Source organism: Entelurus aequoreus, linkage group LG25, assembly GCF_033978785.1.
Source record: "Entelurus aequoreus isolate RoL-2023_Sb linkage group LG25, RoL_Eaeq_v1.1, whole genome shotgun sequence".
NCBI lineage: Eukaryota > Metazoa > Chordata > Actinopteri > Syngnathiformes > Syngnathidae > Entelurus > Entelurus aequoreus.
The window spans coordinates 38428872-38441469 of NC_084755.1; the positions used below are offsets into that span (position 1 = coordinate 38428872).

At 31.1% G+C, this 12598-nt stretch overlaps 1 protein-coding gene across 1 annotated transcript in view; it reads left to right on the plus strand.

Annotated features, from left to right (window-relative positions):
• The window catches only part of LOC133642879 (glutamate receptor ionotropic, NMDA 2B-like), a 355065-nt gene that overhangs the window by 309563 nt on the left and 32904 nt on the right, over window positions 1-12598 (plus strand). Inside the window, exons 9-10 of the mRNA XM_062037290.1 lie at window positions 3765-3918; window positions 9705-9830. Of these exons, the coding sequence (XP_061893274.1) occupies window positions 3765-3918; window positions 9705-9830 (280 nt within the window). The remainder of the gene's footprint in view (window positions 1-3764; window positions 3919-9704; window positions 9831-12598) is intronic.

Here is a 12598-nt window from a genome sequence, read left to right on the forward strand (position 1 = left end):
AAAAAAATTAATAATTCTACATAAAAAATTAATAATTTTACATTAAAAATTTTATAATTTTACATTAAAAAAATTATAATTTTACATTTAAAAAATAATAATTTTACATAAAAATTTAAAAAATTACAAAAAAATGAAATAATTTTACTAGAAAATATTGCAATATTACAGAAACAGAGAGAATATGAGAAAGTGTTTCCAATTTTATAAGAAAAAAGTTGACACATTGTGTCGACACATTATTGTTTTGAATTTTTTGTTTGTAATTTATTTTTAATCTTCATCATTTATTACAGTATTTCTTTATATACATATTTATTTATTTTTTAATACATTTTGGCCAAAGGGGGTGCATTTCAATTTCACACACACACATGTTATTTCATATGTTGACCAGAGAGGGAGCACTTTTAAAAGCGACACACAGTCATTTAGAAAAATCCCTCCTTTTTGGGACCACCCTCATTTTAGACTTAAACTTCCTTTTTATTGTCATTCAAATTTCAACTTTACAGTACATAGATGTCACCAGCAGGGGTGCAAATGAGACATTGTCTATTAGATGCAATGTTATTGGAACCATGATTTATGTCATCACTTGTTCACACCTCCTCATATGGAAGATACTTTTCCTTCTTCATGTCACAAGAAGGGTAGAAATACAAGAACACACACACACACACACACACACACACACACACACACACACACACACACACAGGCAGGCAGGTAGAGTGAGGACAAGTTGCAGAATAGATGAGTGAGTGTCTGCCTGTAAACATCCACTTCATGGCGAGAGAACAAAGGTTCACTAACTGCTTTTTATGACTCACTCTGTGCAGACACACACACACACAGACACACACACACACACACACACACACACACACACACTGGAGCTTTGACTCATGCACACTTTAATAACTCCACAGTCTCGGCCCACTTTACCCCAAATTGGGGCTAAATATACCTCCTGAGGACGCCTGGCTGGCAGGTAGAGGAGAGGACGCCTATTTGGAGCAGCCTTGACCCGCTGCCATAGCCCATTTTACGCCGTCTTTCCCCCCCCCCCAACCCCCACCCCCCCACCCCCCGGTGTCCACTCGGACCTCCTTCGCCTACTTTAACACGTCCACGCACCCTCATCCACTAAGATCCAAATAGCACGTGCTAAACGGCGCATGAAAAGTAGAAAATAGGGTGTACACGGTGACTTGATAGCAAGTGCAAAAGGGGGACAGGCCGCCATAGCCATGGAAACACTCATTTCCCTTGACGGTCAGGCCGTCGTGCTCTCCGGCATGTTGAAGGAGCAGCACACATCCACAACACACTCAATTCTGTTTCAAAATTGAGTGTAAAAAAAATCTGTATTCAAAAATTCAGTGTAAAAAAAATAATTGTAAAAAAAAAAAAATCCAGTTTTTAAAACTGTAGTTTGAAAAAAATCAGTGTTTTAAAATTCAGTGAAAGAAAAATATTAATTTCAAAATTCAGTGTAAAAAAATAATTGTAAAACAAAATGTAGTGTTTAAAAATTCAGTGCGAAAAAAAAAAAATTGTAAAAAAAAAAAATGTTTTTATAAATGTTGTATGAAAAAAATCTGTGTTTTAAAATTCAGTTAAAAAAACATCAGTTTCAAAATTCAGTGTAAAAAATAATGGTTAAAAAAAATCTAGTGTTTAAAAATTCAGTGCAAAAAAAAAATTGTAAAAAAAAAATAAATTTTTTAAAAATGTTGTTTGAAAAAAATCAGTGTTTTAAAATTCAGTGAAAAAAACATATCAGTTTCAAAATTCAGTGTAAAAAATAATTGTAAAAAAAATCTAGTGTTTAAAAATTCAGTGCAAAAAAAAATAATTGTAAAAAAAAATCAATTTTTTAAAAATGTTTGAAAAAAATCAGTGTTTTAAAATTCAGTGAAAACAAAATATCAGTTTAAAATTCAGTGTAAAAAATAATTGTAAAAAAAATCTAGTGTTTAAAAATTCAGTGCAAAAAAATAATAATTGTAAAAAAAAATCAATTTTTTAAAAAATGTTGTTTGAAAAAAATCAGTGTTTTAAAATTCAGTGAAAAAAAATATCAGTTTCAAAATTCAGTGTAAAAAATAATTTTTAAAAAAAATCTAGTGTTTAAAAATTCAGTGCAAAAAAAAAATAATTGTAAAAAAAAAATCATTTTTTTAAAAATGTTGTTTGAAAAAAATCAGTATTTTAAAATTAAATTAAAAAAAAAATCTAGTGTTTAAAAATTCAGTGCAAAAAAGAAATAATTGTAAAAAAAAAATCCATTTTTTAAAAATGTTTGAAAAAAATCAGTGTTTTAAAATTCAATTTAAAAAAAAAATAGCAGTGTAAAAAATCAGTGTCCAAAAAGTTAGCGTAAAAAATAAAATCAATGTATAAAAATTCAGTGCAAAAAAATCTATGTATAAAAAGTCAGTGTAAAAAAAAAAAACAGTTTTAAAGCGTATAAAAATTCAGTGTACAAAAACTCAGGAGCAGCACACATCTACAATACACAACGGACGCTACTTTTAGCACCCTGACAGTGCATTCATGCGTCTGGAATGATCCAAACACAAGAAAATGCATATTGAATGTAAATTAGTCTAATGTATTTCTTGGGAGAGCCAAGTGTGTGCTGAGGTGGTACCTGGTGGTACAAGTTTGAGAACCAACTGGTGTAGAGTCATTCTGCTGAGCTTGTCCTTTGCTTCCTGTGCACTTCCTGCTGCACTCGCTCTTTGTTTTGCAATGAAATACTTTTCTTACCTGCACTGCCAAGATGTAACATTGACTTCATGAACGAGAATAAGCACTTTTTAATATCTTGAAAAGAAAGAAAATACAGTAGCGTAGTAGACCTAAGTATTCATCAAGTGCCACCATAATGACAACATTAAAATACAGTAGTGTAGTAGACCTAAGTATTCATCAAGTGCCACCATAATGACAACATTAAAATACAGTAGTGTAGTAGACCTAAGTATTCATCAAGTACCACCATAATGACAACATTAGTAGTGTAGTAGGACTAAGTATTCATTAAGTACCACCATAATGACAACATTAAAATACAGTAGTGTAGTAGACCTAAGTATTCATTAAGTACCACCATAATGACAACATTAAAATACAGTAGTGTAGTAGACCTAAGTATTCATTAAGTGCCACCATAATGACAACATTAAATACAGTAGTGTAGTAGGCCTAAGTATTCATTAAGTACCACCATAATGACAACATTAAAATACAGTAGTGTAGTAGACCTAAGTATTCATCAAGTACCACCATAATGACAACATTAAAATACAGTAGTGTAGTAGACCTAAGTATTCATCAAGTACCACCATAATGACAACATTAGTAGTGTAGTAGGACTAAGTATTCATTAAGTACCACCATAATGACAACATTAAAATACAGTAGTGTAGTAGACCTAAGTATTCATTAAGTACCACCATAATGACAACATTAAAATACAGTAGTGTAGTAGACCTAAGTATTCATTAAGTGCCACCATAATGACAACATTAAAATATAGTAGTGTAGTAGGCCTAAGTATTCATTAAAAACAAGGCAGAGGTTTTATTTAACAAGTATATTGAATATTTTTGACTACTGTATCATTACGCACAGTTTGAACGGTCACACTGTGTTTGAATATTTAACTACGTGATTCATTGGCGTCCCACTAGAATGACTGAATGAATGTAGTGACAGAACGTGTGGCTAACATGTCGGCACTTCTCGTCCAGGTGGTGGTGAAAAAAGCTCACATGGCCGTGGGCTCCCTGACGATCAACGAGGAGAGGTCAGAGGTCATCGACTTTTCCGTCCCCTTCATCGAGACGGGCATCAGTGTCATGGTGTCCCGCAGCAACGGCACCGTCTCTCCCTCAGCCTTCCTAGGTGAGCAGGGCGGAGTTACAGTCGCCATAGCGAGGCCACACCCGCTACATTTTAGGAGGAAAAAAACAGTTTTCCATATATTAGTCGCACCATATTCTACAACACAAATACAACGTTGAAACAACATGCTTTTGGATGACGTTTAATCAATGTTGGGTTGTAACGTTGTTTTAACATTGAATTTTGGTCATTTTCCAACTAATATTCTACAACACAATGGGCTGCAGTTGTAATACACTTTTCCACCACTCGTGGCAGTAATGACAACATCAAACAAACAGAAGAAGTCTGGAGCTAAAGTCTTAGAGAAGTTTCTGAAGCGCAAAAATTATGACAAAAAGGTTAAAGCTGTATTTTCATTTTGACTTTAACTTTATTGACAGTTTACTTAAGAAACATGTATTATTATATATTACTGATTTATGTAAGAATCATATTTATTAATATTTATTATTAGTTTAGTCAAGAAACATATTTATTATAATATATTATTAGTTTAGTCAAGAAACATATTTATTATTATTATATATTATTAGTTTAGTCAAGAAACATGTTTATTATTATAATATATTATTAGTTTAGTCAAGAAACATATTTATTATTATTAAATATTATCAGTGTAGTCAAGAACCATATTTATTATTATAATATATTATTAGTTTAGTCAAGAAACATATTTATTATTATTATATATTATTAGTTTAGTAAAGAAACATTTATTATTATATATCATCAGTGTAGTCAAGAAACATATTTATTATTATTATATATTATTAACTTAGTAAAGAAACATATTTGTTATTATTATATATTATTAATTTAGTCACAAAACATATTTATTACTATTATATATTATCAGTGTAGTCAAGAAACATATTTATTATTATAATATATTATTAATTTATTAAATAAACATATTTATTATTATTATATATTATTAGTTTAGTCCAGAAACATATGTATCATTATTACATATCATCAGTGTAGTCAAGAAACATATTTATTATTATTATATATTATTAATTTAGTAAAGACACATATTTATTATTATTATATATTATTTAGTCAAGAAACATATTTATTACTATTATATATTATCAGTGTAGTCAAGAAACATATTTATTATTATAATATATTATTAATTTACTAAATAAACATATTTATTATTATTATTATATATTATTAGTTTAGTCAAGAAACATATGTATCATTATTATATATTATCAGTGTAGTCAAGAAACATATTTGTTATTATTATATATTATTAATTTAGTTAAGAAACATACGTATTATTTTTGTATACTATTAATTTAGTAAAGAAACATATGTAATATTATTATATATTATTAATTTAGTGAAGAAACATATTTTGTATTATTATATATTATTAGTTTATTCAAGAAACATATTTATTATTATTATTATATATTATTAGTTTATTCAAGAAACATATTTTTTATTATTATATATTATTAGTTATTCAAGAAACATATTTATTATTATTATATAGGACAAGCAATAGAAAATGGATGGATTATTAGTTTAGTTAAGAAACATTTATTATTATTATATACTAGTAATTTAGTTAAGAAACATATATATATATATATATATTGCTGTTATATATTATTAATTTATTTTAGCACTGCAAAATTGTATGTCCATTTATTTTGTTTATTTGTTTTTATGAGTCCCTTCTTTTTCAGTATATTTGATGAATATTTATTAGCCTGACCTAAGCCTACATAACAACAATCGATATGATTATTGAATATGATCGAAACCAAGAGCACGTCCCCGACATTCTAGTGGGCCCCGCCCCCAACCCCGCCCACCTCAACCTCCTCATGCTCTCTCAGGGAGAGCATGTCCCAAATTCCAAGCTTCTGTTTTGAGGCATGTTAAAAAAAAATAATGCACTTTGTGACTTCAATAATAAATATGGCAATGCCATGTTGGTATTTTTTTCCATAACTTGAGTTGATTTATTTTGAAAAACCTTGTTACATTGTTTAATGCAGGGGTCACCAACCTTTTTGAAAGCAAGAGCTACTTCTTGGGTAGTGATTAATGCGAAGGGCTACCAGTTTGATACACACTTAAATAAATTGCCAGAAATAGCCAATTTGCTCGATTTACCTTTAACGTTATTACTAATAATTAATGATATTTACACTTAATTGAACGGTTTAAAAGAGGAGAAAACACGAAAAAAATGACAATTAAATTTTGAAACATAGTTTATCTTCAATTTCGACTCTTTAAAATTCAAAATTCAACCGAAAAAAAGAAGAGAAAAACTTTTAAAAATAATTTATGGAACATCATTAGTAATTTTTCCTGATTAAGATTAATTTTAGAATTTTGATGACATGTTTTAAATAGGTTAAAATCCAATCTACACTTTGTTAGAATATATAACAAATTGGACCAAGCTATATTTCTAACAAAGACAAATCATTATTTCTTCTAGAATTTCCAGAACAAAAATTTTAAAATAACTTCAAAAGACTTTGAAATAAGATGTAAATTTGGTTCTACAAATTTTCTAGATTTGACAGAATAATTTTTTTGAATTTTAATCATAATAAGTTTGAAGAAATACTTCACAAATATTCTTTGTCGAAAAAACAGAAGCTAAAATGAAGAATTAAATTAAAATGTATTTATTATTCTTTACAATAAAAAAAAAAAAATACTTGAACATTGATTTAAATTGTCAGGAAAGAAGAGGAAGGAATTTAAAAGGTAAAAAGGTATATGTGTTTAAAAATCCTAAAATCCTTTTTAAAGTTGTATTTTTTCTCTAAAATTGTCTTTCTGAAAGTTATAAGAAGCAAAGTAAAAAAAAATAATGAATGTATTTAAACAAGTGAAGACCAAGTCTTTAAAATATTTTCTTGGATTTTCAAATTCTATTTGAGTTTTGTCTCTCTTAGAATTAAAAATGTCGAGCAAAGCGAGACCAGCTTGCTAGTAAATAAATAAAATTTAAAAAATAGAGGCAGCTCAATGGTAAGTGCTGCTATTTGAGCTATTTTTAGAACAGGCCATCGGGCTACTCATCTGGTCCTTATGGGCTACCTGGTGCCCGCGGGCAAGGCGTTGGTGACCCCTGGTTTAATGCATCCAGCGGGGCATCAAAAACAAAATTAGTAGGGATGTCCGATAATGGCTTTTTGCCGATATCTGATATTCTGATATTGTCAAACTCTTAATTACCGATACCGATATCAACCGATACCGATACATACAGTCGTTGAATTAACACATTATTATGCCTAATTTGGACAACCAGGTATGGTGAAGATAAGGTCCTTTTTTTTAAAAATTAATAAAATAAGATAAATAAATTAAAAACATTTTCTTGAATAAAAAAGAAAGTAAAACAATATAAAAACAGTTACATAGAAACTAGTAATGAATGAAAATGAGTCAAATTAAGTGTTAAAGGTTAGTACTATTAGTGGACCAGCAATCATGTGTGCTTACGGACTGTATCCCTTGCAGACTGTATTGATATATATTGATTTATAATGTAGGAACCAGAATATTGATAACAGAAAGAAATAACCCGTTTGTGTGAATGAGTGTAAATGGGGGAGGGAGGTTTTTTTGGGTTGGTGCACTAATTGTAAGTGTATCTTGTGTTTTTTATGTTGATTTAATAAAACGAATAAAAAAATTTAAAAAACGATACCGATGATAAAAAAAACGATACCGATAATTTCCGATATTACATTTTAAAGCATTTATCGGCCGATATTATCGGACATCTCCAAAAATTAGGCATAATAATGTGTTAATTCCACGACTGTATATATCGGTTGATATCGGAATCGGTAATTAAGAGTTGGACAATATCGGATATATCGGCAAAAAAAGCCATTATCGGACATCCCTAACGACAATCATTCCGATATTTCTCGCACAAAGTCCATTTCTGTACGCCAGGGGTGTCCAAACTTTTTCCACTGAGGGCCGCATTCTGAAAAATCAAAGCAAGCGGGGGCCATTTTGATATTTTTTTATTTTAAAAACCAATTCAATATATGTATAAAAAATATACATTTAGGCCTCCACTCAGGCTTGATCCCCAAAAGGGTTTTGGTAAAAAAAATATTAAAAATGTGTCATTATTCAGTATTATTATTTGTATTATTATTCAAGTTTTAAATCTCTAGATCAACATTAGGTCTGTCTGTCAATATAACGCTTTTAAAGATTTAAGTTGTATGCTCTTTTTGTCAAAGAAAACCCTGTTTTTTTTATGGAAAAAATACAAAATGTGCAATATTTTCACACAATAAAATTTTTAAGTGGAATATTTGAGATTATGTAAAAATTGGAGCCTTAAAAAGGTCAATAACTCATAACAACATTGATTTTAATTCATTATTCTTTTTTGAGCGATGACACTTAAAAACAAATCACGCTAAAATGATTGGGGATCCAAATAATTATGTTTGAGTTTGAGTTTGAGTTTATTTGGAACATGCAAGCATACACCATGATACATCACAATTTCCAGTTTCTCTTTTCAACATGTTCGAAAAGGAGTAGGAAGAAGCAGAGCTTATTTAATCCTACCCCTTTGCTTTTACATAACAGTTGCTAAAACTTTTGTTCCCTTCCTGTTCTCAATTTATTCACAATATACTCCATAAGTAATCACAATAAAAATAAATAAATAAATAAATAATACTCGGTGAAATAAGTTACATTTTTTAGAAAATAGTGTTAAAAAATAAATTCTATTTTTTTTTTTTTTACTGTTTACTTTCAACACAATAATCTCGAGATCAACTTCAGATCTATCCGTCAATTATGCGTTTTATTGTTGTTTATGTTTTTCGTTTGTTCGTAAATCAGTGTTTTAAAATTCAGTGAAAAAAAAATATCAGTTTCAAAATTCAGTGTAAAAAATAATTGTAAAAAAAAATCTAGTGTTTAAAAATTCAGTGCAAAAAAAAAAATTGTAAAAAAAAAATCAATTTTTTAAAAAATGTTGTTTGAAAAAAATCTGTGTTTTAAAATTCAGTGGAAAAAAAATCAGTTTCAAAATTCAGTGTAAAAAATAATTGTAAAAAAAATCTAGTGTTTAAAAATTCAGTGCAAAAAAAAAAAATTGTAAAAAAAAATAATTTTTTTAAAAAATGTTGTTTGAAAAAAATCAGTGTTTTAAAATTCAGTGAAAAAAAATCAGTTTCAAAATTCAGTGTAAAAAATAATTGTAAAAAAAATCTAGTGTTTAAAAATTCAGTGCAAAAAAGAAATAATTGTAAAAAAAAAATCCATTTTTTAAAAATGTTGTTTGAAAAAAATCAGTGCCGCACTTTGGACACCCCTGCTGTACGCCGACAAAGAAAAGGAATTAAAATGAGCAGATTGACTCCGAGATGTGTGGCTTCTATTGGTTTTCGGGACACCCCGTCGTTATTCTGTTTTGACAATACCAATAAAAAATAAATTAAAACTAGACGAGCTGCGGCCTGAAAATGGACATGTGGATTTAACGTTTTATATTTCTTGACAAGTTTGATGAAATGGTCATGATAATACCTTCACATTTTCTTGATTATATTCAAGAGTTTATTAATAGTTTGATTATTTCCTTCTTTGTGCCCCCTATCACTCTCTCTCTTTCCCTCCATTACATCACTTCTGCCTTTTTTTTTTTTTCCTGGCCGTTGGCCCACGCTTCCTCCCTCATCTTCCTGCATCCCCCTCCCCCCCTCTCTCTCTCCCTCTCTCTCTCTCTCTCTCTCTCTCTCTCTGCCCCCCAGAGCCCTTCAGTGCGGATGTGTGGGTGATGATGTTCGTGATGCTGCTGCTGGTGTCAGCGTTTGCCGTCTTCTTTTTCGAGTACTTCAGCCCCGTGGGCTACAACCGCTGTCTGGCTGACGGCAGAGGTGAGGAAGAAGAGGGTGGAGGGGTGAAGGGTGGGGGTGTACAAGCAAAACACGCCTTATATCTGAAGTGATGGTGGGAGGGGCTGTAAGATGATGGAAACTCTTTTTGGGGGGTACCTACTTCATTGTCCTCCTCGTCCCTAATGCAAACGCACATAAAGGCCCATGGAATATTCTACGGAAAGCCAAAAGCAGTGAAGTTGTCACGTTGTGTAAATGGTAAATAAAAAGAGAATACAACAAATCCTTTTCAACTTATATTCAATTGAATAGACTGCAAAGACAAGATATTTCATGTTTTTGTACAAATAATCATGAACTTGGAATTGAATGGCAGCAACACATTGCAAAAAAATGCATTTTTACTAGGGATGTCCGATAATGGCTTTTTGCCGATATCCGATATTCCGATATTGTCCAACTCTTTAATTACCGATACCGATATCAACCGATATATGCAGTGGTGGAATTAACACATTATTATGCCTAATTTGGACAACCAGGTATGGTGAAGATAAGGTACTTTTTTAAAAAAAATTAGTAAAATAAGATAAATAAATTAAAAACATTTTCTTGAATAAAAAAGAAAGTACAACAATATAAAAACAGTTACATAGAAACTAGTAATGAATGAAAATGAGTAAAATTAACTGTTAAAGGTTAGTACTATTAGTGGAGCAGCAGCACGCACAATCATGTGTGCTTACGGACTGTATCCCTTGCAGACTGTATTAATAATAATGATAATAATAATACCTGGGATTTATATAGCGCTTTTCTATGTACCCAAAGTCGCTTTACATGTTAAAAACCCATCATTCATTCACACCTGGTGGTGGTAAGCTACTTTCGTAGCCACAGCTGCCCTGGGGTAGACTGACGGAAATAAAAAGAGAATACAACAAATCAGTATTGATATATATATTGATATATAATGTAGGAACCTTGCAGACTGTATTGATATATATTGATATATAATGTAGGAACCTTGCAGACTGTATTGATATATATTGATATATAATGTAGGAACCTTGCAGACTGTATTGATATATATTGATATATAATGTAGGAACCTTGCAGACTGTATTGATATATATTGATATATAATGTAGGAAGCAGAATATTAATAACAGAAAGAAACAACCCTTTTGTGTGAATGAGTGTGAATGGGGGAGGGAGGTTTTTTGGGTTGGTGCACTAATTGTAAGTGTATCTTGTGTTTTTATGTTGATTTAATTTAAAAAAAAACAAAAAAAAAACGATACCGATAATTTCCGGTTTGGGAAGTGAGGAGACACATTTTTGAAGTGGAATTCTTTCCCGTTCTTGCTTGATGTACAGCTTAAGTTGTTCAACAGTCTCCCTTCTCATATTTTAGCCTTCACACATTTTCAATGTCTGGACTACAGGCAGGCCAGTCTAGTACCCGCACTCTTTTACTACGAAGCCACGTTGATGTACCACGTGGCTTGGCATTGTCTTGCTGAAATAAGCAGGGGCGTCCATGGTAACGTTGCTTGGATGGCAACATATGTTGCTCCAAAAGCTGTATGTATCTTTCAGCATTAATGGTGCCTTCACAGATGTGTAAATTACCCATGTCTTGGCCACTAATACACCCCCATACCATCACACATGCTGCCTTTTACACTTTGCGCCTATAACAATCCGGATGGTTCTTTTCCTCTTTGGTCCGGAGGACACGACGTCCACAGTTTCCAAAAACAATTTGAAATGTGGACTCGTCAGTCCCTCTTAGATGAGCTTTTCTGGCGTTTCTGGGTGTTGTTGATAAATGGCTTCGGCTTCGCATAGGAGAGTTTTAACTTGCACTTACAGATGTAGCGACCAACTGTAGTTACTGACAGTGGTTTTCCGAAGTGTTCCGGAGCCCATGTGGTGATATCCTTTACACACTGATGTGGCTTTTTCATGCAGTACAGCCTGAGGGATCCAAGGTGCGTAATATCATGGCTTACGTGCAGTGATTTCTCCAGATTCTCTGAACCTTTTGATGATATTACGGAGCGTAGATGGTGAAATCCCTAAATTCCTTGCAATAGCTGCTTGAGAAATGTTGTTCTTCAACAATTGGCTCACCCGTCCTTGTTTGTGAACGACTGAGCATTTCATGGAAGCTGCTTTTATACCCAATCATGGCACCCACCTGTTCCCAATTAGCCTGCTCACCCGTGGGATGTTCCAAATAAGTCTTTGATGAGCATTCCTCAACTTTCTCAGTCTTTTTTGCCACTTGTGCCAGCTTTTTTGAAACACATTGCAGGCATCAAATTCCAAAATGAGCTAATATTTGCAAAAAATAACAGTTTTCCAGTGTGAACATGAAATATCTTGTCTTTGCAGTCCATTCAATTGAATATAAGTTGAAAAGGATTTGTTGTATTGTCTTTTTATTTACCATTTACACAAATGGTAAATGTAAATGGGTTGTACTTGTATAGCGCTTTTCTACCTTTTTTTTTAAGGAACTCAAAGCGCTTTGACACTATTTCCACATTCACTCTTTCACACACACACATTCACACATTCACACACTGATGGCGATACAACGTGACAACTTCACTGCTTTTGGGGTTTGTACATACATACTGACATATAGGTATATGTATATCTATATGTACATATGTATATATACAAATACATATATATGTGTGTGTATATATACATATATATATATATATATATATATATATATATATATATATATATATATATATATATATATATATATATATATATATATATAT